Here is a 26,906-nt window from a genome sequence, read left to right as displayed (position 1 = left end):
GGAAGATACTGAAAACAATTTTTCTTTTGCCAATTCTAATGAATGTTAATTACTTAATTAATGTTTCCAACTTGATATCAGTAAGCAATTTATCCTATTTATAGCTATAGCTTTTGTACTGTTCGCCATGATTACTTTAAAGTTGAATTACGGTCCTGAAGTTTTTAAGGTACTCACCACAAGGTTTCATTTAATGAAAAGCCTTAGAATAGAAATCTGATTTTTTTCCCTGATGCCCCAAAAGAGATGTCAGCTTCTGGGATGGCATCTTCTGCTTGAAAGAGAAGACCAATTTCTAATTCCACTGTGGAGGTAGAATGTTCACAACTTACCTGACCGGTTTCATCTTTTGATCAGGAATCATTTGATCAGGAATCATCTTTTGATCAGGAATCATTTTGAGTGCAGAGCTCTTTCTGCTTTTGTGATTTTGCACTTTAAAGTGTACCCCCCCTTTTTTTCCCCATGCCTTACCTCCTCTCCACTCGCTTTCCTGCTTGAAAAAGGTTTTAAATGTACATCAACGTAGTTCTGTTTCTGAAGCTCATCAAATTGATGGTCGACTTCTTGATTGCACATGTATTATACCCTCTGAGCTTTGCTAGAGGAGCTATAAATAGCACAATTAAAGAGTTTACTTAATTGTACTTACTTCTTTAGCTTTCCCTCATTGGGGACACGAAGTGGCTTGCATTGCAGTCCTTTCCTATACTTTATCCTCACAGCAGCTCTGTAAGATGTAGTGAGTCACAAGTTCAGATTGCATTTGGCAAATTCCTAACTGTTGACATATTTTGTACGTATGAGTATGAACATTTTGAAGTTTTCTTTTACCATTAGCAACTGTGAATTCTGTTGGCAATGCTTCATAGTTCAGTTATGCACTGTGTGAAAAATAGAGGCTTTAAACCATCTGTATGTTAGCATCATTGGGAACTTCAGAGGTAACAGGCTTGACTTTGCTGTTCATTCTTTACATTGATTTTCCTGTTCTTTGATATTGTAAACTTATTCTACCTTTTGCTCTTTATGCTTCCCTATGGTCTATTGGTGCACTGAATTTATTATGTAGCATTTTCCTTTGTACAAAATTAAAGTAGTGCCTATTTTAAACTAATTATCTTGTCTAGTCCTGTCTTCACTTTCTTGCCAGCTTGTTCTCACTATATCTTCTTTCATTGCTATGTGTTATGACTTTGTTTCTCTTACCAGTATTCACTTCAAATGTAAGATTTTCTGTGTATCTTGAGCACATTTCTGTATATTTCACATTCATTGTGGAGCGTGACTCCATTATCTGAGCTGGTCCAGATGTAATGCTCTCTATTGGATCCTCTGAATAAGCCCTTGTTGTGATTTTGTATGATTCTTTGCTAGTAAAATCACTTGGATCTCCTCTGAATTCAGATGTGCCTAATAGCATCCTTACTCAACTCTTTCCAATTAGGATTGTGTGAGTCAACATGTGTAATCCTTGAAGATGATTTATATCTTGTGGTTGATAAGAGCAGTATTTTCTGGTTGAGCATTTTGGGCCTCCAAGAAACTTGTAACACTGAAAATTATACAGTTCTGCAGAGTGAATGGAATGTATGGACTGGCATCTGTTTTTACTGCATTGATGGTATGGGCATTAATTAAGGTAGTTTAGTGCTATGGTAGTTGTTCACAAGCATCCCTCTTGACTTTGTATTATCACAGATGCTGCATAACTTCTACACAAAGATTTTTAGGCATAGATATGTACTCGGCTCTGTATTTTTTTAATCTCAGCGCAGGAACAGTTGCCTCCACTCCAAACTAGTTTTGGAAGCCATGAGTGTATGAGGCTAAACTGAACCAGATAAACTGGAGGTGATTCTGTTGGATTGTCCATGTGCTCTTGATGGTGGCGTTATGCTTACTTTAAGGGGAGTGGTATGTATTGCTTTGCGTCAGGTTTGTAGACTGCAGATTGCCCTGGTTATTCCTGGATAATCAGGTGGCAGCAATGGCCCCAAGTTTCTCTTACTAGCTGCATTTATTGTGCAGGTCCACCACTTTTGGGAGCGTTGAGATACTGTAATACTTAATAATGATTTCATTTTTATGTGGGGCTGCCCTCGAAGTTGCAAAATGATGTAGTTGGTCTCCTGACGAGGTAGAAAAACATTCAACCAGTTTTTTACTACATATAACAACTACCAGTATTCCTCTGGGTCCAAACTGATGTGCTGGAGCTTACCTTTAAAAATCAGTTTGGGAACAACAGAGTCTGTCTCTCCCTGTATGAACTTTTACACCAATGTCCTTACTCCTATTGTTCGAAATGAAATTATCATCAGCTGGAAGTAGGGCTTTTATTGCAGTTTCCCTGTGGTTCTGGATTGAGCTCCATCTTAGGTCAAAATGAGCCTTGAGTAGCTTTCTGGTACCATTTGTAGGCTGATGAGACTAGAGACTGCTCCTAATTATTTCTTGGCTGCTGAATTTGTGCTGATTTGCTATAGGGTTTTATTATACAATTGTTGGAATTGTTGTATTTAGCTGTAAATTGCTTTGATCCTAGGAAATACAGTTTTTACAAACAGTTTAAATAAAACGTGTTAATTTAAATGTAGTAGATAAAAGAAGTCTTTACTTGTTGCTATAGTAAGAATGTTTTGATGTATCCAGAGAAGATAATATACAAGCAGATTTATGATGAAGTGGTGAATTTTGCTGTGCTTTGTAATTTGATATTCTTTGTAGTTTTATGAAGGCAATATATAGCCAGGTGTGTTTCACTAAATTATGCCACTGTAATGCAGTGGTAGATCTTGCCTAGATTTGTTCATCTGTCCCCTGAAGCTGAGTAAATTATGTTTGGTTAGCCTTCTCTAGACATTTATAGACAAATACAGTTGTATTAAGTAGCTACTGTGACAAGACCACCGTCTTGTAAGCATTACATTTGAATGTGCTACAATCATGCTGACAGCCCCAAAAACTTTTGTGCAGCATTTACCCGTTCAAAAGTCAGTATATTTCTTTTTAAAAAGTCATTACAGTCTGCTGTTGAAGCTTCATTTTTATGGTGTCAGTGAAAATTTTTTGAAGTGTAACAGATCTTCAATATGTATCATCTTGTCTTTCATGGATCACTGTCAGTCAGAGACTTGTGCATTACTTATTTTCTTATGGGATGATCAGTATGGTGACATACATGGTGAATCTCATGCTAGGTTGGTGCAATGCAGGATGAAAGAAAAATGGTTTCAAAGCATAGTAATTCATAGTAACTCAAAGAAAAATTATTACAAAAGCAAGTACCTTAATTCACAGTAACTAGAACTAGATTTTTAAGTTTTGAGATAACTTGTACACACACTTGTGCATTAACAGTATCTTCATCTATATACCTAATTCCCATGTATGCCCCCTCTCTGCTGAGCACTAAATCTGCAGAGAGGGAGTACACTTATCCCAAACAGATGTTTCTGCAGATCTGGGGGACCATCTCGGACTGCAGAAAAATCTGACCTTTAAAAAAGGGGGGGTTAAATTTCACCCTTCCAAATAAATGTACCTCAAGCTGGCAGCAGTGGTGCAGCCTAGGAACCATTCTAGGCCCAGCAGGGGCCTGGGTGTACCTGCCTGGAACAATCCAGGTCAACCACCAAAATGTAGGTTGTGGGGGAAAACTCAGTGTGCCTGCCTATATTACTACAAGCAAGCTGCTGAGAGAAAGGGGGTGGGGGAGAAGCCTCTGTGCGCTGTTGAGGAGGGGTCAGGGATGCTAAGCATATCATTGGGAGGTAGCAAGAAATCTCAATGTGTCATTGAGAAGGGCACACTTGGTCCACTTCTGAAGATTGGGGAGCCTCTGCCCACCTTTCTCTGCAATTTTTTGGGCAGGTCTCCAATTGTGAAAATCTAAATGTAAAAAAAAATTGTATGAAACTTCTTTAATTAAATTCTTCCAATATCTTGGAAATAATTGTGACATTAGTAATATTGTAGAAGAGCAGCAGAGTTAACTTATGCCAGTATACGCAGCACCTCGGGAACCACCTGTGGCTCTTTTGAGCACTGTTCCCCTGTTTAGCACCTGTCTTATGTTGCAGGAAAGTGGACACAATTCTTATGCAGGGGAATTGTGATTGGCAAGTGGTTCCAATTTGAATCAGCCATTACTAGAAAAACAAGTAACTTGTGAGGCTGCGTGAGGTACAGGCCTTATGCCAGGGATGAAAGTAAATGTGGCCATTTTTTGGAATATAATATCAGATTAAGCTCTATTTAAGAGAATCATTAAAAGAATATTATTTCCGAATAAATGATGACTTAAATTCAAAAGGGCTAAAACCCTTACAACTAAATTTAATACAGAATAAAACTGTTTAGAATAATAACATTACCATTATAAAAAAGATGTTATCAGAATACATGGAAATAATTGTAGAAAGATGACATGTGACAAACCATGTTAAATTGTTATTTTTTCAGGTGCTTCTGCAGTAGTGTTATATTTAATATTGGAATATTAACTACCGTATATACTCGCGTATAAGTCGACCCGCATATAAGTCGAGGCACCTAATTTTACCACAAAAAACTGGGAAAACTTATTGACTCGCGTATAAGTCGAGGGTGGGAAATGCAGCAGCTGCTGGTAAATTTCAAAAATAAAAATAGATGCCAATAAAATTACATCAATTGAGGCATCAGTCGGTTAAATGTTTTTGAATATTTATTTCAAAGAAAAACAGTAAACTGGCTCTGTAAGTGGAAAAGAGGGTCAACAAGAACAATATGGTATCAACAATAACTTTAAAAGTACAAAAACCTTAGCTCAACCAGCAACCAAGCTAAAACACAAGAGTTAAAATCCTCCAAAACTGGATTCCTCATCATCATCTGTATGCCCAAATGTAACCCAACTTAGATTTTAAGAGGGATATTATCAGAAATGGAAAATCTACTATTAGCTTCCATTGTAAACAGTGGGGGATGGGGCATCCCCTTTGGGGGTCAATAACTTTGGAGCCCCTGACCCAAACTTCACCAAACCTGGCTGGTATCATAAAGAGACTCTCCTGATGAGACCAGCCAGGTTTGGTGAAGTTTGGTTCAGAGGGTCCAAAGTTATGGACCCTCAAAAGGGTAGCCCCATCTACTAATAGCTCCCATTGAAAACAATGGGGAATGGGGGCACCTCATTTGGGGGTCCATAACTTTGGACCCCCTGAACCAAACATTACCAAACTTGGCTGGTATCATCAGGAGTGTCTTCTGAGGGTACCCTGAAATTTTGGTGCTGCTAGCATAAAAACTGCGCCCCCTGCTGGCCGGCAAAGTAAAAACACACAAAAAAATTCAATGACCCGCATATAAGTTGAGGGGAGCTTTTTCAGCATTAAAAATGTGCTGAAAAATTCGACTTATACATGAGTATATACGGTATATTATTTAATTATTTATTTAATTAAAATAGTATTAATTTTGCAGCTTCTGGAGTAGTGTTATATTTAATTACCAACATGCAGTTGGTGATATTTTCTTGCTATAACCTGTAAAAAAGTAAATTCAGGTTGAAAAAAAGAGAGAGAATAAATTACATATCTAGACTAGAAAAGAAGCTCACTTTTTGGTAGATAGACAAGAAAGTAAACAGGATATCTAAATCAGGAATGAGAATTCAGGGATTTCATTACCTCCATTATTCCAAATTTTGTTTGTAATTCTCAGATACATTCTTCTTTTTCAGTATTAGTTTGCCATTAATCTGTGAATTTTATGTAGTCCAAAATAGGTTTATTGTAGGTTTATGATCATTATCAAACTGGGTGGATTGTTGTAAATCAGTAGCTTAAGTAATTATTTAAATTGCAAAGGAAAAAAAGCAACTTTAAATCACTTATGTAAATCAAAATTTTCATGTGGTATTTAGATACTAAGTAAAGGGACTGCTACCAGAAATGCTTTTTTGCAATCTGTGAGGGTACACTACATTTAACTTGCTTTTTTGGTATTTCAGAAAATTTTACTTTATGCTTCCAGCACCAAATAGGGTGTGTCTTTTTTTACAGATGCTATTTGAAATCATCTCTAGAAAGCGCTTCCTGTATTCAGTGTGCCTTTCTGCTTCAGCTTGCCCTCTTCCTTTGGATCAGGCTGCTCTATTCTGCTTTACTCCCACCATACAAAAAAGAAAATAATCTCAGTTAGGAGCAAGGGCTGAAAATAGTCCATGTTCTACATGAATTGAAAGGAAACTGCCAGTGGTGTTCCCCCCCCCCCATTTTTTAATCATGAGAGTAGTGTCTGTTGCAGACATCGTGATAGTTGTTGGGCATCAAATAGGAGTAAAAAGTTACCTAGATGGACCTGTGGTGATCTGCCAGTTCTTGGTCCTCAGTGTAAATACATGAACTACTATGTGGTGTGATGTTTTCCAAAAACAGCCTTTCCTAAGAAGGTAATGTTTGTATTAAGTTCAGATTTCATTTTAAACCAGAATATTTTAAGGCATTTTTCTATAGCCAAGAAAAATGTTTTGCTAAAGGAACACCCATTCTCTGCAGACAGATTTGTGTTCCTCAGTTCATTTTTGAGGTTTCCAGATGTTTTTCTCACCTATGGCTTCTGGCATTTGATGAGAAGCATTATTTGGCTGGAGCAATATGTACTGAAGTCATTTAGTTCATACGGTGTACAGGATTGATAAAACATTTAATTTTGAATGTAGGTCCACGTTAAGTATGTTTTCCACAAGGGAAATGCTATTGTGGAGGCCTCTGGACATGTCCTTAATTCTTTGAAACAATTAATGCCTACTTAACAATATTCAATGTTTTGCTCATTGCTACAACTCATGTTTTAGCTTTTTACAGAAGATAACATACTATACATTTTTAGAGTTCTGTGGAATATATCTCAGATATATCTAAAATATGATAAGTTTGGTATGCCTCTGAACTTGCGTATTTTGATCCAGATATAAAATAAAAATGAGGAGTCTTGTGAAAGTATAATGATCGGTTTCAAATGCCATAGAATTTTCTTTGCTGCAGGCAACTTGGAGTAGTTAGTCCTTTGAAATTTCAGTCTGAAATTGTGTATGTGTTCTTTTTTTTAATATCTGTGCATTTCATCTGAAAATGATGTTACTGGTATATTGACCTTTCGCTGGGAATGATCTCATGTGAAGGAACTGACGTCCTTTGATTCATTAATATGAGTTGTTGCTGGATTCGTGGAATCTAGCTGCAAGAAAGAATCTTTGAGTTGATCAGCTTCAAATGTTGGATGAATCTTCAAATGCATATATGGCAAATACCTGTTCCTGCAATTTTTCTACTGCAACTGTAATATCCAATGTGAACTTGTTGCATGGCAAGCATGCAAACTTCAAACAGCTTGTGATTCCTTCTCGCACAGGTGCCACTTCTGTACATAGACTAGATAACAGACTCAAGTGTCAGGAGCAAACTGGCCTTTAATTTACCAGGGAAATTCTTGGTGGGCTGTTGCTCTGGACCCTGGAACTTCCAACCTTTTTGAGCCTGTGGGCCAATTTGGAATTCTGGCATCGCACTGTGAGTACAGTAACAAAGTTGCTGCCACAAATGGCTGCTGCAAAATGATTGCCACAGCTTAACTTCAGTAACATAGTGCAAGTCCTTGTGCTGTGGTGGCAGCTGCTACCAAAGCAACAGTTAAAAATATCTGCACACCCAATCAAATCTCCAATAGAAAATTGGAAGCCTTGCTGGGCAAAAGCTCTACCTGACCCCACTGACTTTCTAAAATCACTTAGCGGACACCTGGTGGTCATGGACACCACATCGGGGACCCCTGCTCTGGAGGACCACTGGTGCCAGAGCTGTAGGACTGACTGGTGAAGAACCAAGTTGTGGCCATTATGACAATGGATATTGGCTTGCCCAGTGACCAGCATAATAGTGCTCACTGGGATCAGTTTGCTGTTTTAATGTTTCAGTTTTTCTGCCAAGCACTTCATCTTTACTGAGTGATTAACTTCCGGCAGTATCTTATAAGAAGGCAAGGATCTGGGTACTTCTATGCCTGCCTGCTGAGAAGGCCAGTATCCATTCTAGATATAACAAAGGCATAGATCACTGTGGCTAGAGTTTATTGAACCAGAAATGGGCACATCTGACACACTAGCTGTGTCATGATTCAGCTTGTGAGACCTCAGACAATGAGGAAATAGGATGAGTTAGTCTGAGAACAGAGGAATAGTCACATGCAGAAGTTAGAACAGGGCATCAGCCACCAGTAGAAGTAAAAACAGAGGAACAGCCACAGCCAGAAGATAGTTCATCATGTCTACAGCCTTCCAAATCCAGCTGGCCTGATGCCTCACAACAAGCAGTGTTCCCAGAGGGCTTGCCAAAGTCACTGGAACAAAGAAGAAGATGGGTTTGACACAAAATGCATAGAAATGCTAAAGTGCCAGGTTGTAAGCCAAGTGTAGAGCCCCTTTCTGATAGCAGTGACAAGGCAGAGCATGGCTGAAGCACACCACCGGGCTTGTAATATCAGAGCAGCCTGCTAACCAGTAATATAAGGATGTGTTTAAGCCACCAGTTAGACTTGGCTGTTGTGGAAGCAACTTGCCACCACCACTCTGTGTATCAGCACTGTATCTCCGTTATATTTTGGTTTCCTGGTAACCTGACTGCCCTGTCCTGTGTTGACGCCTTGAACTCTGACTGAACCATGCTTGACCTTGGACTGCCTCTGGACTACACTTTATCCCTCTGGCCCTCGCTATCTGCCTGCTTCAGAACAAGCTGAGCAAAAGTACTCTGAGCCACCCCTCCATTTGATTTTCTGTCAAGCTGCAATTTGAAGCTGTGAACCTGGCTTTTGAAGGGCAGTATAACTCCATCCAAAGGAGCATAGCTCTCGAGTCTCTGGTCTGTCTGTTCAAGTCTCTGGTCTGCTCTGGTCTGCTCTGACTTATCAGGATTAAGTTTCAGCTTGTTCCCCTTCATTCAGTTCACTGTGGACTTCAAGCACTAGGCCAAAATATCAACTACATCTTTGGAATTGGGTGGATGAGTTAGGTAGAGCTGGATATCATCTGCATATTGGTGACACCTCAGGCTGTACTTCCTGATGACCTCTCCCAATGGATTCATGTTGGGAATGAGATGGAACCTACTTGGTTCCCCACAGGCCAGTGAGGCACAACAAGAATCTACCAAAATTACATTCTGAGACTGATCCCCAGATAGGACTTGTACTACCATAACATGCTGTCCCTTAGTCCCAGTGCTGAGGGGCAACTTAGTAGGATACTATGGTTGGTAGTATCAAAAACTGCTGAAAGATCCAGCAGAAATAGCAGGCTACAATCCATCTGTTTTGTTCTCCATAGGTGACTTCAACCAAGGGGACCAAAGCATTCTCTGTTTCAAATCCTGGCCTGAAGCCAGGTTGAAATGGATCCAGAAAATCATTCCCTTTCAAGAGCCCCTGCAGCTGAGATGCAGTAACCTGCTCTAGCATATTGCTCAAGAGTGGAAGTTTGGAGATTGGCTGGAAAATTTCTAACCTATTAGGGCTTAGAGAGGGTTCCCTCACCCCAACCTATTAGAGAGGGTTTTTTCTCAAAAGAAGTCTAATCACTGCTTCCTTGAGTATGAGTGGCACAACTCACTTATCCTAGCCATCACTCCCAGCAAACATCAGGACCCTGTGGGATATCAATCAATTCTGCAGGGCCTGTAAGACTGAAATGTTTTGCTGGGCCTACAATTGGCCCCCAATTTTACACCCCCTCCTCTCTCAGCCATCGTTTAGATTCACGGTGAGACTAGGATTGATGTCGGTAAGGCCTAGGTAAGTCACCATTTGTACTTTTGATATATTGTAGGATTTTAATTTATTAATTTATAAAACTATGATTGTTTTTAAATATGTGTGTTAGCCACCCTGAGCCAGGGAGGGTTTGATATTAAATAAAATCAAATAAAAAATAACATAAATAAATTGGTCTAGGTATATGGCTGTGACATATCAATTACTATAATAGCTATTTACATAGTCTAGTTACAAGAATCCAGTGGATTCTTAAAGTAGGTAATTCTTAGGTGATTTACCATGTGCCTCAGTTACTCGCCCTGACTAAGCCCATGCCCCTTTCCCTATTTTAAGCCCCCACTGCTTCATTTATGTACCACCAGTTATTCTATTCAGGCTTTCCAGTGAGACTAGCTGATTTAGCTTCAGGGAATCACTGGTGACACCACTTAACTCAGTATCTGTATTGCTCTGCAACAGAAATAGTGAAGGTTCCTCCATAAGTTGCTAGGAAATTGGAATGTGGGTGCTAAGTGGTCTTAGTATCCATTTACCCTGTTTGTAATGTCTGTTAGCCCTCAAATATTCCACAGCTTGAAAACTATCTAGGTACAAGTCTAGATTTAAGTGTCCCAAACCATTTTTCATACTAAGGAGGCAGGATTTAGCTTAGATCAAATGTAGTATAACTGTCAGAGGTCTTACATAGCAGAACTGTCTCCATGGCATGACTATATCCTTTCACAATTTGGGCTTGGATCCAAACCTCCCTTTCCATTTGTGTTATTTATTTTCCATTCACACTAGTTTACTTCTGCTCAAAAAAGAATGGGAAGGCAGTTTTTGCTAATTCCTACAACTCTCTGCTTTGATCTCCATTGTTTTCCTGGGTGCTCAGTAATTCACAGGGGCATCATGAGAATTAAACACAACTACGGGGGAGGAATGAAAGTTGTTTTCCATTTGTGCCAATGTAGTTCTGCTTGTGCTACATAGAATTCAAGCTATTGTGGTCAGAGTGTGCTGACATCTCTCCTTAACTGAAGAGGCTACAAACTCTGTGATTCAGCCACAGCATCCTACAGGCCCTGAAAGATCTATCCCCCGCCAACTGATTTAAAGTCCTGGTTATCTATTATCTACACTTGGAATTCCACATGTTCTGTCATTTGTTTTGCAGCCTGCTCTACTCAAATGCGAGTATACCTTGGAGAGCTGGTTCTTTAAACTCCTTCAGTGACCTATCGTGCCATTCTGTTTTAAGTTTCAGAGCATGCAGATAATCAGGAAAAGTAAATGAACCCACCAAGACGGGATCTTATCACTTGGAAATTGTTGCTGCCATAAAGTATAATACCTTCAGGGCATTAGTAGTTGCTTCAACTAATATTAATGACATTTCCAGCCTTCCCAGGGCTTGTTCATCCATGGAAATCTGCCAGGGGACTGAAGCCTGTCACAGGGTTATTGTTGTGAGGGTTAAGTAGAATGGGGCGGGGGGGGGGGGGGGAACTATGTGAAAAGCTGCTCAGAGTCCCTGACAAGGAGAAAAGTGGGATATAAACAGACAAACATTAACATCTGTATCAATAGTTTATGATTTGTATCCTGTGGTCCTTCAGCCGAAGGCACTGGTGGTTGCTGATTATCCCATCTTTCCATTTCATCCATTTATCCTTGGAGTTTTGAGATGCCGATAGGGAGGCTGCAGCACAGAGGGAGAAGAGAGCAAAATTGCTACTTTGTAAGTAGATCCCACTTTTCACTCCCCACTTCAGCATCTCTACACATGTGGCTTATTACTCAATGTGAGTTCTGCAGCCTTGGGAATATACTTTCCTGGAATTTGGGAGGATTGCTTGGAAAGGGGAAATATGGGAGCCTTTCTCAATAATTTTTGCAATGAATTTTACCCATCGATTTGAACCATTCAAATCCAAAATGATCATAGTTAGAAAATGTTACAGATTTTTTCAAGTTTCAAGGGAACACAAACTTTGCTCAAATACATCAAGGCCAAGGTAAGAATAAACAAATTTGGCACTATGATCTAGTAGGTATAAAGAGATAGCAAGTAATTAAACAACCTACAACAAATGCACTTGTATATGGTACAGTGGAACCTTGATTTTCATTGCCTTCGGTTTTCATCGGTTTCGGTTTTCATCGATTTTTTCAGTGAAAAATTTGTCTCGGTTTTCATCGATTTGTAGTAAGGTGCAGGGGTTTGCACAGAAAAATCACCCGGAGAAAGATGTTCAGGCCGTGTCTGCAACTTGTTTAATGACAATGTCTTGCCCCATTTCAGACAAATCTTAAAGAGGCGACAGAAACAGACCTCTTTGGACAGCTTTCTGGTGCGACATTGGTCAACTGGCTCTGAAGCTGGTCCTAGTGTTATTGTTTGTTACTGTTTTCAGCATTAAACACTATGTTTATTCACCAAAATGTGTTTTTTGTATGTTTTTTGGAATGCCATTAATTGGATTTACGTTGATTCCTATGGAAAAGTTTGCCTCGGTTTTCATCAGTTTCGGTTTTCATCGATTCTTTTTGGATGGATTACCAACGAAAACTGAGGTTCCACTGTATCTCCATCAATAGTTGTATATGGTATCTCCATCAGTAGCCGTATTAACCATTCATATCTAACGTTAAATTATGGAAAGAGAGATATGCATAACTGTATCGTAAAATTACAGCATATGTATTTTGAAACCATTGAGGCTTGTTATGATTTGCTTTCTCATTGTCAAGAGTTTCTGTTATTAGTCCTTATCATTTTATTTATATTTATTATTTCATTCATGGTTCACATTTCTTACATAGATTAAAGGCAGATTTGGGCCCAACTCTAGTCCTGTCACTCCTTCATAGCAAAAAGAATCAGCTTGGCTTTAAAATTTAGAATCAGTTAGGAATGTAATGCTACAGAGACCTAGGATTGGTGAGTTACATCTAGGCCTGTTTATCATTTTATACGGTAACGCAGAAAAAATTATGGGCTAGGAATGTACTGTTACAAAGACTACATTGAGTGTTCCCTCTTGTTCAAGTTAACCTTAGCAAGTGCTTTCATAGGCAGAGTTAGTATACATGACTAAAACGTAAATGAATACATGAAACTGAAGCTCATGTAAATAGGACAAGGCAGACCTCCAGGTTTACAGGTTAATTCTTAATTTGTATTATACGACATCTGACATAATGACTGATTGCAGTTGTTTACAGTGCAATCCTTTGCAGAATTATTCCAGTCTAAGCCAATTGACATCACTAGATTCAGATATGGGTATCGCTGTATTAGACTAAATATGAAATGGAATGTTCCAGGAGATTTTCATCACTTTGATTCATTTCTTAGTATAAACAGTCAATGCATATTTTAAAGACTTTGGAGAATATTTTCTGTTATTAGTCTAGGCATAACCTCTCCTTCAGGTTAATTCTAAAAAAGGAAGTCATGTTCTGGTTTTTAAAAAATCTTATCTCTCCCATAAGCCATTTCCAGGAAATTATGATGGTCACTTTACCTGCCCCCCCCCCCCCCTTCCCAGCCCCACCAGAATAATCCTCATTTGAGGGTAGGATGCGATGCACAGGTATTAAACGCAGAGAGCAAACAGGGGAAGACAAAAGGGACTTGCATATTTTTGGTACCAATTCTAATGCCGGGAGCTGCCCTGAATTGACATACACTTTTCTTGAAAAGGAGTTTGAATGATGCTGTCTTTATCTTCTTGATACAGTAAAGGTGCACAGAAATGATCACAAGATAAAAGTACTGCATGTTGCATTCACTGTTTCAAGAAAGTATGCATAATTCAGAGGAAATCTTAAATTATTAACTCTTGTATCTTTAACCTTGCTGCTGTGCAAACGTGAAGTTGTTGATAAGGGAAGAAGTGTGATATAGTGGAATGTAAGTATGGGCTGTGTTATTCAGCAACAAAAACCTATATCAAATATCTATCAACGTATACGTAAATTTTCTTTGCAACCGTAAGACAGTTATTAAAAAAGAACAAGGAGTTGGCTTATCAAGGTTCTAAGAATAACATGCAGGCAACAGTCAAGCACTGTGAAGGCTGTGTATGGCTCATTGCACAAGTGTGTTTAATGTTCAAATGGCATTTTAAATTATTATTGCTAGTGTATTGAAATCAGATTGATTGGCACTGTCAAAATATTTCCAATGTGTTGTGTGATGTTTTTGACTCAATAAACCACGTACATTGAAGCTGTTGTGTTAATGTTTTCCAGGTCTACTGTTAGAATACTGCAACAATAAGTTCCAAAAGTTAAGAAGGGTTTATTTTTTAATTCCTTCAGATCCATTTCAATAAGTTTTTTTGGGGTTTCAAGATTAACTTTTGGAAAAAAATTGCATATACAGACATATCTTCTGTTTCTTTTCTGATGTTAAAAAGAAACAACATTTAGAAAAAAGATACTTGCCCACACAGCCTGTAGATGTTTGACATCCTTGATTTCATTGTAAATCTCTTTGATAGCAGTGTTTGATAGCTAAATACAAGTACTGCATAGACCAGCAGTTTAGATAGTGTGCTAGCATTTATTTGAATCTGTTTTAAGATGAGTAAAAATAATTGCTGCAATAAGATTAAGAACTCGAACCACTTTAAGTCTAGGGTGCTGTGTAGTTTCCGGGCTGTATGGCCGTGTTCTAGCAGCATTCTCTCCTGACGTTTCGCCTGCATCTGTGGCTGGCATCTTCAGAGGATCTGATAGTTAGAAAGGAAAGCAAGTGGAGTATATATACCTGTGAGTAAAGGTCAATAGGTGAGGGCATCTGAATAGGAGTGGCCTGGCAAGTGAGTAAGAATGAAGTGTAGCACGTGAGTAACAATAGAGATAGCAAGGCCAATAGGTGAGGCATTTGAATAGAAGTAGTCTGGCCTTTGTTCCCTTTGATTGTCTATAGTCATCCTGTATCTGTGTGGAGCTGATTAGTCACTGTCTTGACTCTAGTGTTTTTCAAAACTGGCAACCAAATTCTGTTCATTTTCAAGGTTTCTTCCTTTCTGTTGAAATTGTCCATTTGCTTGTGGATTTCAATGGCTTCTCTGTGTAGTCTGACGTAGTGGTTCTCAGAGTGGTCCAGAATTTCTGTGTTTTCAAATAATATTCTGTGTCCAGGTTGGTTTATTATGTGTTCTGCTATTGCTGATTTTTCTGGCTGAAATAGTCTGCAGTGTCTAGTGCCTTATCAGAATAGGAAAATTACAGATCTAGGCTTGTTTGTGTTCCTTTATATTTGCCTAGACATTCAATATAAACTGTATATGGCCAAATCACACCTCTTTATACTACTGTATTTTAATGTAGGCATCATAATTTATGGAAATCAGTCATGCTGTTTCATGTGTGGAAGAATATAGTATTATGGATCTCTGTTAGTGGGATGTAAACTCAAGTCTAATCAGTTTTTAATTGATAATTGTATATTTCTAGCTTCAAGAAAACGTAAGTTCAGCATCTAATTTATAGGAGAAATTATTTTCACTTATTATAATGTTGATTCTGTTTTCTTTTTTAAGTTTCTGGATAGCATCTTTAAATGGGTGTCAGGTTTGTACATTGTAGACTGTATTGTCCGTAACGTACTTGTCAGCTTGACTTTGAGACACAGACATGGTCATGAACTCAGTCATAAGACTATATTAACAGTCCGTGCAAGAGAGGAATCCTTGTGAGGTTTGCTCTGATATCTCAATTGGCTTGTGTGTACATCTGATATTTCAGGAGTATTCACCTAGGCTTTGGTAATTAAAGCAACGTGTTATTCTGCTTGCATTCTAGGGCTTGTTTAAATGGTTGCTAATGATTAAATTATCTTTTTTTTCCTTTTCAAAGGTATAAATCATAATATCAAAGTTAGGAAAAGTATCATAGATCATTTAGGCCCTTTCCGCACGGGCGGATTATGGCGCCCTGGGGACGGCAAAAATGCCTTTGCCCTGCGACTCTGGAGCAGTTGCGCAGGGCGGGGGGGTGTGTCCCCTGGCCTCGGCAACGTGCCAGAGGGCTGCAGGACTGGTAAGTCGATCTGACGACAGCGCAGCTCTGCACCATCGTCTCGGCCGACCCCTTCCGCCTCTGTGCGGAAACGGCCTTAGTCAAACCTTTATTGAGAATGTTGATCCCATACCTAAACCATTTTGGGAGGGATTCCTGTCCAGCCTTTATTTGAAAGGGTAAGGGATATAAAAGGACTATCAACTTTACTATTACAGGGAAAGACAGTGGAGAAAGTGTGCTGCCACACAAACATATACACTACTTTTAAGAATATTTGACTGCGGTCAGTTAACTCTATTTCACGAACCATAATTAACCATTCAGCCTTCTCAAACAGATGAAAGAATCAAACTTAAGCTTACCTGTTGGTAGCTGGTGCTGTAGCCAAATCATTTTTGCAACATCCACTGAGCAGACAGAGCCCATCCTAATGCTGACAATGAACCCCTGGCCTCTTCTTGGGATTAGAAGTTCTGTAACATCTTGGTGGGCTTTCTTGATGATAGGTAGATGAAGTCAGGCCTGACTGAGTTCTGGGGTCCATTCAGTGGAGGCCTCTCTGTGACCTTCATTCAGAGAGCCACATATAGAAAAAAACCGTTTGTAGCTTCAAATGTGTCTGTACCATGAATGTGTACTGTAGGGTAAAAGGAGTCTGAGGCTGCTGTAGGAAAACCTGAGGAATCCAGAAAAGGGCTTGATTGAGAAGAAAACTAACGCTGACTAATGACTAACGCTGTTTGTGGCTCTCTGAGTGAATCAATTTGACACTTGGAGAACACAGATACTTTTGACGTTTGGATATCCCTACAGCTTTCTTCTGCATCCTTACTTATGGTCAACAGTTTGTTGAATCATTGCATTCAAATACGTGTTTTTACCTGTGGGATTTTACTTTCCCATTTTCCGTCCACTTACTGCATCCCCAAATATTCCCCGAAATGTTGGGGGGCATTTTGGAGCACAGTAAGAGGCTGAGAGCATACTGGTTTGCTTAAGGCAAAAGTGGGATTCTGAATGAAGGGCACTGCGGTGCAGCTCAGTCTCTTAGCAACTGTATTAAATTAGCTGACTAGTTCACTAGTATAGTCCTTGCTTAAATTGCGTTCATTCATGAAGAGGCTTCTTGTTTCCTTACTGCATATTGTTACCATGAGCAATTAATAGCACCCTTCTAAGCGTGTGGACTTAGAAGACTGGACCTCCACTTATGATTGTACTGCAAGTCATACTGTAGGTCTGTTATTATTTAAATTGTTATTATGATTATTATTACTTTTGGTTTCCACTGTACTATATGCAGCATAATGGAAATGGAACATGCTGTATCTTTTTTTTTAACTAAACAGACTGCATTCAGCTAAATAAATTGGGAGTATCTTTCCAGGAGCCCACATTAATTTAAACAGCCTGCATTCATACTTTATTGATATGGAAATAATGCTGAGACATGCTGGAAGCCCACTGATTCATTCTAGCACAGCAGAAGTCTGCGCCTTTATGATGCTGTTAGTGGCAATGATAATTACCAAGTTTACAAATAATATCAACCCAGTGCTATTATGCAGATGCTGTTGGAATAATGCTATCTTAACAAGAAGTTTAATTTTTCATGAGCATTTTAAAATCAATCTATTAGATTTTTAAAAATTAATTTAGCAATGAAATGTTGAAAGAAAATGCAGGCGGCACAGTCAGTATTGTTTCATTGGTTGCACAAGAGTATTTTTGTAAGCAAAAATAAAAATAAAAGCAAACAATTCATACATTGTTTTTAATTTTAATAGTTTTGTTTTATCCTAACTATAGAAAGTATCTTACAGTGTCTATTTCTTTAAGAAAACAAGTGATATTTACATGTATTGTTTCCCAATAACAATCTCAAAACAAAGAGCTATGTTACTGTTGCCTTATGGGAATTATGCAAACTTAGAAAATATTGTCCCTGTAGTATGAAAATAGCAAGTAATATAAAATTACTGCAGCATTTATTGGTCAAAAATGAGTCAAAGCATGATATGGTAGTGGGTTTATCAGTCAACCAGTGTTTAGGACCACATGATATTGCTCATGAATTTAGCAGCAAATTAAATAGTATGCCAGATTGGAGAGTGATGATACACTTGCTTTTGGAGGTTCTACCTGTTTTTTAACATGATCTCTCATTTAAGTGGAACAATCACTATTTCAATCACATACTGCATTGAGCTACATTTTAAAAATAATTAACTTTCCCCCTTAAAACCTGTAAACTGTGCCTGAGTGATCCTAAATGTAATACAATATGATACAGTTTACATACTGGCAAAGAACATTTTATTACAAGTTACATAGTATGGAACGGTAACACAATATGTAATTTTGAGCAAGAATACCTACTTTACCTTTTTCAGAAGGAAAATGTAAAAAATAAAATTTGCAATCCTGTTTAGGGAAAATATTCTGTTAGGTGACAGGAGTCTAATTTTTCAGTTCCAAAAAGATTCCTATCTTTCTCTTTTTCAGATAATGGTAGCCTACGTATTACTTGGCAAAAAGCAAAATACATTTTTGGATTTGTAGGTGAATATTAGCCCATGATAATATGGGCTATTTGTGAAACACGTAGCTCAAATTGTATATATGTCAGAAGAATGTATGTTTAAAATACACATAGCATGTCATACTTTTGGCTCAGTTCCAAAAAAGAAAATAACCATGGTGTTGGCAGTAAACCAGCAACTCTTTAAAAGGTGTCCTAGATATGCACACACTGTGTTTTGTTCATTTTCCTAAAGTAGCATTCTCCAAAGTACAAAGGCATATCAGGAGGGAAATGACACCCGGAGACAACACCTTCTCTCCCCCCCCCCCCGGTGCCCCGAGGGCCTGGGGAGGGAAAGAGGTGGCTTGGATGGGCCCTGCGGTAGCAGACTAGCTCTTACTTTAGGCGCCCATCCAAGCCACCTCTTTCCCTTTCGCCATTGTGCCCAGAGTCATTTGACACCCCCCCCCCCCGTCCTGTGGGTGGTACGCCTATGCCAAAGTAACAATTTCTGGATGAAAGTATGGCTCCATGTTGCCAGCACTGGGTGAGGAGAAAGATAAATGAAGAGGCTGCTAGAGCAAAAATGGGAAATCCCAGATATGTAGCCTCTAACATGCACATTAGGTGCTCTCTCTCTTTTTTTTGTAGATTGGTAACTGAGCAAGTTAATCTTTCCATTGGAGATTACAACCATATAGCTGGGCTTCTGTTTACTGCCACTGAATAGCAGCTGCCTGCATTGGACTCTATTTTTGGTCTGAAAACCACTTTAAAAACAGCTTGTGAGGTGGAATCAGGCATTGCTTTCTGTAGCAGGAACTAAAGGCCCTGCCTATGTACCTGGATCTTCAGTTCTCAGTTATTACTATCACCGAGATCAAGCTGAAGTGGACATAGGAACTGATCTGTTCATGTATGTAAAGATGTCATTTTCGGTAGCACGTAAAACAGATTAATCTATATAAGCATATACTGCAGGATTTTTCTTATTTTCATAAAAAATATTTGATGCTCTGAGATAAATGGGATTCTAAAATAGTTATGCAGGGATTTTTTTGTAAACAGTTGCTGAATTTTAATTTAAAAACATTATAAAATACATTAATTCTCCCCTCTAATGTGAAACAATTGCACTTTCCTTCATGGCACAGAAATGCCTTTCTGATCTTTCGGCTTTCAGACACACACAAGAAATGAATACTGTCTGCTTATGTACAGTGACTTGTAGCCCTCTTGGAATTTTACTATAAAGGTGTAAGTTTTTCATTAAAGCATAAATAGGATGTTGTGTGTGTTGACCGTAACTTTACTAATATGCTAATAACGATCTTTATATGCCATATGCTTCATAAACTCATTAACAGGTTTTCTAAATGACCAGATTGCTTGCTCTGGGATCCATTTAAAATGGGTAAAATTCAGATAATGAATTTTATGTAGTTGGGCATTTAGGTGTGGATTCTCCCAATTACATTAATTCTTCATCCTTTCTGTTGTTTTCCAGTAGTACGGAGATAAACTCCCTGAATGATTTGAGATGTGAAATTGTAGTACATCCAATAAAACCCTATTGAAATTTAAAGTATAAGCTAAAACAGAATTCTCAATGCACACAATTCCAAAGAAAGCTACTATAGATTTTTTTGAGAGAGAGATTTATAACTAAAGGGGAAAATGCAGAGCACAATCTTGCCAAAGTTGAGTATTTTCAAAACCCACTAACCTTAGCGGGAGAGTTAAGTACTCAACTCTAAACTGTTGCTGTAAGTGGAACTTAAAAGTTTTTTTTTACTTTGGCTTGCTTGTTATCGAAGTTGTTTCTGAGGGCAAACTGCAGCTTACTCTTAAAACTGTATGATTTCATAGCATTTTCATTCAAAGTGTTGATCTGCTAATACTGAACTAAATACGTGCACTGGAATGGTTGGATTTCTCTGATGCACAAGTAAATAAAATTGCCAGGCGTTTGTGAACTTTTAAAAAGCACGACACATTATAAAATTTCTGGCACAGTGCGCCATTTGCGTGGAGTGTTTTCTCAAGACTGAATTACAAAAGAGTATTAAATTGTGGCAGCTGCCAATGATCTGTCCCTTAATGTTATCTACCTCTCCGCCCCCCCCCCCCGCCCCCCGCCCCAATAAATATGATGCCAGAACACATAATTTTAGCTGTTGGGTACCAACAGATTAAAAATTATATCTAAGAGAGCATAGTGTCCCTAGCTTTGACCCTGTCAACTTGCAGTGATTAAAGGCATGTCTTGACTTTGGGTGGCTTTTCACTGCTCACCATCTGGTGTGGGTGATGGAAGATGACACTAAATTAAAGGTGCCAGCATTTCACTGGGATGCAATCACTTGGCTTAATGCTACAGCACATAAAGGCAAGTATACACAGTCACATCTTAAAGATTGTTCATGGTCTGAGACCATTTGAAAATATTGTGCTTTCCTCAGGATATTATGTGCTGAAAACAGCACTACCCAACCCGCAGCATATTTGGAATGCAATGTAACAATGGAGGCCTTTTGTAACAAAAGGCTTGCACACATCCTTTGCAGAAATTCTTAACTGTATTGATATACTAATATAAACTGTACTGATGTGAACAAGATGGCGGTTTGACATTAAAATGTGAATAAAAATGATTGTGGGTTTACGGGGTTTCAGGGAGAGTAGTTTTACTTTCATCTTTGCTAACATGAATTTCTATTCTGATTTTTTTTTTTTACATCCCACGTTGGTGAAATCTGAATAAAAAGTTGGCAAGGGGTGATTTTAATGCCTTGCTCCTGAAAGTTAGTTCATAGGTACAAAGGCCTTTTTGGTACATATGGTAAGAACAGAATGCTTCCATAATATAGTCAGATTAACACTCGCTGACTGTCTCCTGTTCAAATAACCAAGAACCCTTTAAAAATTCCACAACTTTTTCCTTTTTTGTTTTCAAAGAAGGCCTTAAATTCCATATACTATATTAGTTAAAGAAACCAGAGTTTCCATCTTCCGTGCTTTTTTGATTCAGTTTTGGATTTTTGCTTAGGAGTTGAAGAGTAACTGTCCTGGGAATAAGGCAAAGGTGCAACCTGAGTTTCCTCAATAGGATGAAGTTTTCTCAGAACTGGCTGTAGTTTGTCTTCTTGCTGCTTAAAATCTAATTCCACACTAAACAGTGGAAGGAAAGAGAAAACCATAATCAGTTGCCAAGATACGGATTTCACCTAAGTCAACATTGAAAATGAGTCAAATACATAAAAAATGTTTCCCCTCCTTCAACAGAACACAATGATTGGCAATGTTCTAAAACTGATTTGTTGCACTTGTATCCTGGCCTTCCTCCAAGTGGCTCATGGTGGTGTATATAGTTCACTCATCCCCCATTTTATGCTCACAACAACCCTGTGCAGTAGGATAGGTTTAGAAAGGTTGATCCAAGTTCCCAATTAAATTTGATAGCACAGGGGGAAACCAAACCTCAGTCCATATTAGTCCAGTGCTCAAACCAATGTACACAGTAAAGTATGAAAGGTAAACCAATGAATAAAAGCATCAACTATAGATGTAGGATATATAGTAGTTATAAGATACTCTAGTACTTTGTCTTGCTAGAAACCTGAGTATGCTTGTCCCTAGGTTTTGCTTGAGGATTTGTCATCGCTCCCATTTCTGGATCTATTTTTTCCTGATAATATGACAGAGATGAGAATAGTCAATATTCCTTGAAAAGCAGGAGTTTATTCTTCTCCTTAGGAGTCAATACAAAGTTATTTATTTATTTAAATAATACCCTGAAAATAGTCCTCGAAAAGCTGGAGTTTATTCTTCCCCTTTGGAGTTAATACAAATTTATTTATTCATTTAAATAGTACTCTGGTTTTTGCCCCATTAGAGATTGAGGCAGGTTATAAAGAAAAGCAAATGTAGGACAACAATAACAAAATATACACAGTGTCTCTAATTCCTGGGCTTGGGCTGGCACCCGTTTGACCAACTCACTCAAGGCTACAGGCTCTGAACCATAAGCTAAGAGCCAAGGGCCATGTTATACTATTATCTAAAGATACTTGCCAAGATCACATGGGAATTCCATTTAAATTTGGAGCTTGTGGACATTTTATTTCTGGGAATTTGACCCAGGATAAATCAGTCAATCCTGAGTTACCTGTAGTCATTGCTTGTTGGGTTCTTGCTCACTTCTTGAGATTTCTTTTTTCCAGGGTTTAGAACAGACAAATGGGATAGTTGCAGCAGCCACAGGGCTAAAGAAATGTCTGAATAAACTCTTGCTATAGCTTGAGCAAATCAGCAGATTATACATAATGAGGAAATCAGGCCTTCTACTTTAGGACTGCAGTCCTCAACACAATCTGGGGTTCTTATTCCTTTGCTCTAAACATTGTCATTCCATTGAAACAATGACCTCTTTATTTTTCCCTTTTGCTTTTTCTTTGCAAGGCAAAATCTTCTTGTGTGTAGTAACCTAAACATAGGCAAATTACAAAGATGAAGCCAGTGAAACTGCTATAGAGCATCGTGTTGTAAAACATAACTTCTACATATAAAGATTACAAAGAAGAAACCAATTCAAATATGTTATTCATTTGAAGGTTTAAAACTGCATCACAGCACTGTGAAGTAAAGCTCATCCTAAATTGGGAGCAGTATGTGGAGTGGAAAACCTTGCTGGCTGCCCTGCAGTTAAGGAAAAAAGATTTCTGGGGAAAAAATATAGCTCAGAGAACAACATGTATTACTAAAATTCACTTCAGGTTTAATTTATTTTAAAAGGTGCATGATTTCAAGCTGCAGTAGAAGGGCAATAAATAATGGTATTGCAGAGCAATCTTGGACAGGTAAAGATTATTATCTTAACAACAAATCATTCTTTGTTGCATAATTCTTATGTAACATGAAGTAGGCAATTTATGCAGCAGTTTCCTCATCTGCGTTTCATTTCAGAGAACAAAAACAAGGGCAAAAATTCGAAGTAGTGGTGCCTTTGGGTATGGCTAAAGGCCCAGGGTTAATACACATCCTGAACCACATTGAAAAAGGAGACCAATTCATCTAATGCCAAAGTGGTTAAATGGGCTGTAAAGGTTTCTCAATGAAGAAACATGACTTTGTTATTAGAAACTGTACATTTACATGATATGTGTTTGAAAAACAAACTAGTCACCACAGGAATTTATTTTCCCATTGCAAGAATGCTGTAAAGACTAGACATCCTAAGACATAATTTGCTAAGACACGGAACTTGAGTTGATTACTCATTTCCCTACAATCAACACACAGGACTCACTTCCAGCCATGTAACTGAGTCTTGTATGCTGATTGGAAGCATGGGTAGCGGTCGCTTGCTGCCAGCTACCCTGCTGGCCCCAGAACCATCCTCTCCATTCCCCCTCCCTGCTCTCCTCTCACTCCAAAGACCAAGCTGGACTGGTGGGGTAGCAGCAGCTTGCTGCCCACCGCCCCGCAGCCCCGGCACAACCATCCCTACTCCCTCACCTGCCCTTCCCTCACCCCAAAGACCAAGATGACATGATGGGTCCCGGTATCACCCTCCCATTCCCCCCACCCGTCCTTCCCTTGTGTCAAATACCAGCTCTCCCAAGCCCTTTCTAACTTGACATCACCCTTCCATAAGGGAAGGCTTCCATGAGGAATTTTTTAAAAAAAGGTTTTGGGTTTATTCATGGAAACAATGCTTCATTAATTCTCTGCAGCTCTGTTTAATCAATGCTACATAGATTCAACCAAAACAGTAAAAAAAAATCCAAATGACAGAAATGATAAAAGTCAAGAGGCAAGAAGAAAACGAGATGAGGGACATGAAAAAATGGCAAAGAGGGGAAACTTAACATTGTTTCTTGTGCAGAGAGGGGCAATAGTTGACATCGAGTTCCATGTCTATAGATTTACAGTTCATTTTGGAATTGTGCCATTCCAGGAATTCTAAAGAATGTATAATTCTCTGCAGTTCCTTTACTTGTATGTTTTTGATTGTTTCTCCCTACTAGATTTTGCTGGGATTACACAGCCTAAGTGGGGGGATGAATGTCCTTAGGGAGTGGCACACTGATGCATTTGACCCCAGGGGGCACTCGTGCTGACAGAGAGGGCAAAGATACCAGTGGGTGACTGTCTCTCAGCTCTGCAGCAGCAAAAACCAGATGTCTGGGCTGCCATAGAGGTGTGTTACCATCCCAATCAGATGCTGGTATGAGGGAACAGCCTGGGGCAATCCTGGGGGTAGAGTTGACGTTAGTCAGCTTCCATCCTGAGACTGCAGCTGGTTGCACTGTGGCCTAGGTCCTGGACTTACACCACCCCTTTTCATCTAAAGTACTCCTGCAAGTCCAATAGGAGCAAAAATTTACATCCTACATGCCTTGTTGTTTACGAACCATTACAAAGATGGTTCAGGGCAAGGGTTCCCAGTGTAGTATTTGTGGGACACCACTATGCTTACTGACACCTTTTCTGGTTCCCGCCAAGAGTTTCTAGAAAATGGGTAGGGCCAGGTAGGGCTATTGCCTAGCATGGCTTCTGACTGACAATTTCATTGGCAGATTTTTAAAAATGTTGCTTTGGCAACAGCTGCCACCATAACACAAATCTCTAAACTGTGTTACTGAAGTTTTGCTGTGGCAATCATTTTGTGGCTGGCTCCATCTCCTGCAGCAGCCATTCTGTGGCAGCCATTTTTTTGCTGCATCCATTATGCTATGTCAGAATTCCAAATGTGCCTGCAGGTTCAAAAAGAATGGAGACCCCAGTATTTTAAAACAAAAAAAAATTAATCATTCTGTCCCAATGTACCTCTCCTATCTTACTTCCTTAAAACTCTTCAGAAATGCCACTAGTGGCCCACCGCAAGTATCATTACACTTGCCTGCAACTCCTCAGCCTAAATACAATGAAATTTCTCAAAATCTAGGCTCCCAGGCTAGTGTTCATCCTCGGAAGTCCCCTCACATGCCAAGATAGTTTGCTTCCCACAGTCCTACTGGCTTAAATATACTTGTAATGAAAGTTATTTTTTCCACATGGGTTGTCACCATTCTTTCTACTTCTCTTGGTGGTAAACTTAACTTCCATTCTGCTCAGTCCTTCTGTATTTCACTGTACTATTCACATATTCCTGATGCTCCTCACAAGTACTGCTAATATAGAGAGTGGTGGTGGAAGATAGAGATTCAGAGGCATACAGTGTCAGTCATTCCCAAATCACCCCTATGCCTTGCTAAGCTCCTGTTTCCTAACCTTGACGAGCTTCAACAATTTTCTGTGACTTGTTATAAGGGAGTCCCACAGAGGCTGGTTATCTGTTGAAGTTCTGCCATTAAACATGTCATGTTAGTGTCATACAAGAAGTGGCTGGTGGGTGGGGGACATAACACACCACCAGGATGGAAGTTACTATTTAACGTTAATATATAAAAATAGAATAGTTTTGCTTGATATAGTAACTTTACATCTCTGGCCTAAAAAAAACTTTGAACTTAAAAATGGTATCACACAAGGTATGGCATTACTGGGGTGGATGGTGGTAGAGAAGAAATTTTTAATACAGTAGAGTCCTAATCTGCTATAGAAATAGGGTTAGAACTCCAGTTATTTCCCACAGCAATTTTTGGCTCAATAATCTATCATTGCAATAAATGGACAAGGAACAACATCCCATTTTTAATCATCTGCTTTAAGAGAATGGCATTTTAAACTGCCATGCACATTACCTTTACTTACACTTAGGAACAATATTTAACATGCTGAGTAATCTTATCCATTTTAACAGAGGAATTAAGCATCTGTCTTCCATTGTCATTCTGTCTGTTGCCTTTTTCCATGTATTTTGTACAAAGTCAGCTACTTTACCCTCTCTTCAATGATTCTGTGTGGCTGACCTTCTGGAATAAACCTGGGCTATCTCAAGGTTTAAAACAGTAGTTTTCAACCTGGGGGTCGGGACCCCTTTGGGGGTCGAACAACCCTTTCACAGGGGTCGCCTAAGACTCTCTGCATCAGTGTTCTCCATCTGTAAAATGGATAAATGGGGGTCACCACAACATGAGGAACTGTATTAAAGGGTCGTGGCATTAGGAAAGTTGAGAACCACTAGTTTAAAAAGTCATAATATTTCTATAGTCTAGTTTAATCAGTATTGCACCATAAACACTGTGCTTCAGATAAGTCAACTCTAAACCTGAAATAAGACTGAATTTACTTTTTGAACAGAGTGAAGACTGATATGGATGCTTAAGAAAGTTATTTCATTAATTTAAGTCATAGTAAGTGCCTTGGATTTCTGTACAAAATACTAAACAGGAATTTACTCCTGTTAATCAGAAGTAAAAAGGCCATTTCTATCGTGAGATACAGAAAAAAATGGAATTTCACAGGGTTTGTCAAAGATATTTGGAACATGATAGGATTAGCATACTTGCAGCATACAAATGCCATTACCTCTCGATAGTAAGAACATAATAAAGGAGAAATATGTGAGCTCTTACCTTTATCTTGATTAATGCTAATA

The 26,906-nt window shown here is 38.8% G+C and overlaps 2 protein-coding genes across 11 annotated transcripts in view; one reads left to right on the top strand and one right to left on the bottom strand.

The window, feature by feature from the left end:
• The window catches only part of DOCK1 (dedicator of cytokinesis 1), a 508,395-nt gene that overhangs the window by 139,348 nt on the left and 342,141 nt on the right, over nucleotides 1–26,906 (top strand). The gene's annotated exons all lie outside the window — the stretch shown is intronic.
• INSYN2A (inhibitory synaptic factor 2A) overlaps nucleotides 1–26,906 on the bottom strand; it is a 138,223-nt gene that overhangs the window by 45,502 nt on the left and 65,815 nt on the right. For 3 of the 9 annotated variants that reach the window (XM_048505445.1, XM_048505448.1, XM_048505446.1), the window contains one exon: nucleotides 17,602–21,532. The exons of 1 other annotated variant lie outside the window; for it this stretch is intronic. In XM_048505445.1, the coding sequence (XP_048361402.1) occupies nucleotides 21,349–21,532 (184 nt within the window). In that variant the 3' untranslated portion in view covers nucleotides 17,602–21,348. Of the gene's footprint in view, nucleotides 1–8,282; nucleotides 8,386–16,199; nucleotides 16,514–17,601; nucleotides 22,848–26,906 lie in introns of those variants that run through there. 5 more of the 9 variants (XR_007245250.1, XR_007245252.1, XR_007245251.1 and 2 more) reach the window with 3 other exon arrangements.

Source organism: Sphaerodactylus townsendi, linkage group LG08, assembly GCF_021028975.2.
Source record: "Sphaerodactylus townsendi isolate TG3544 linkage group LG08, MPM_Stown_v2.3, whole genome shotgun sequence".
Classification (NCBI taxonomy): Eukaryota; Metazoa; Chordata; class Lepidosauria; order Squamata; family Sphaerodactylidae; genus Sphaerodactylus; species Sphaerodactylus townsendi.
This window is presented reverse-complemented; position numbering and strand designations above follow the sequence as displayed.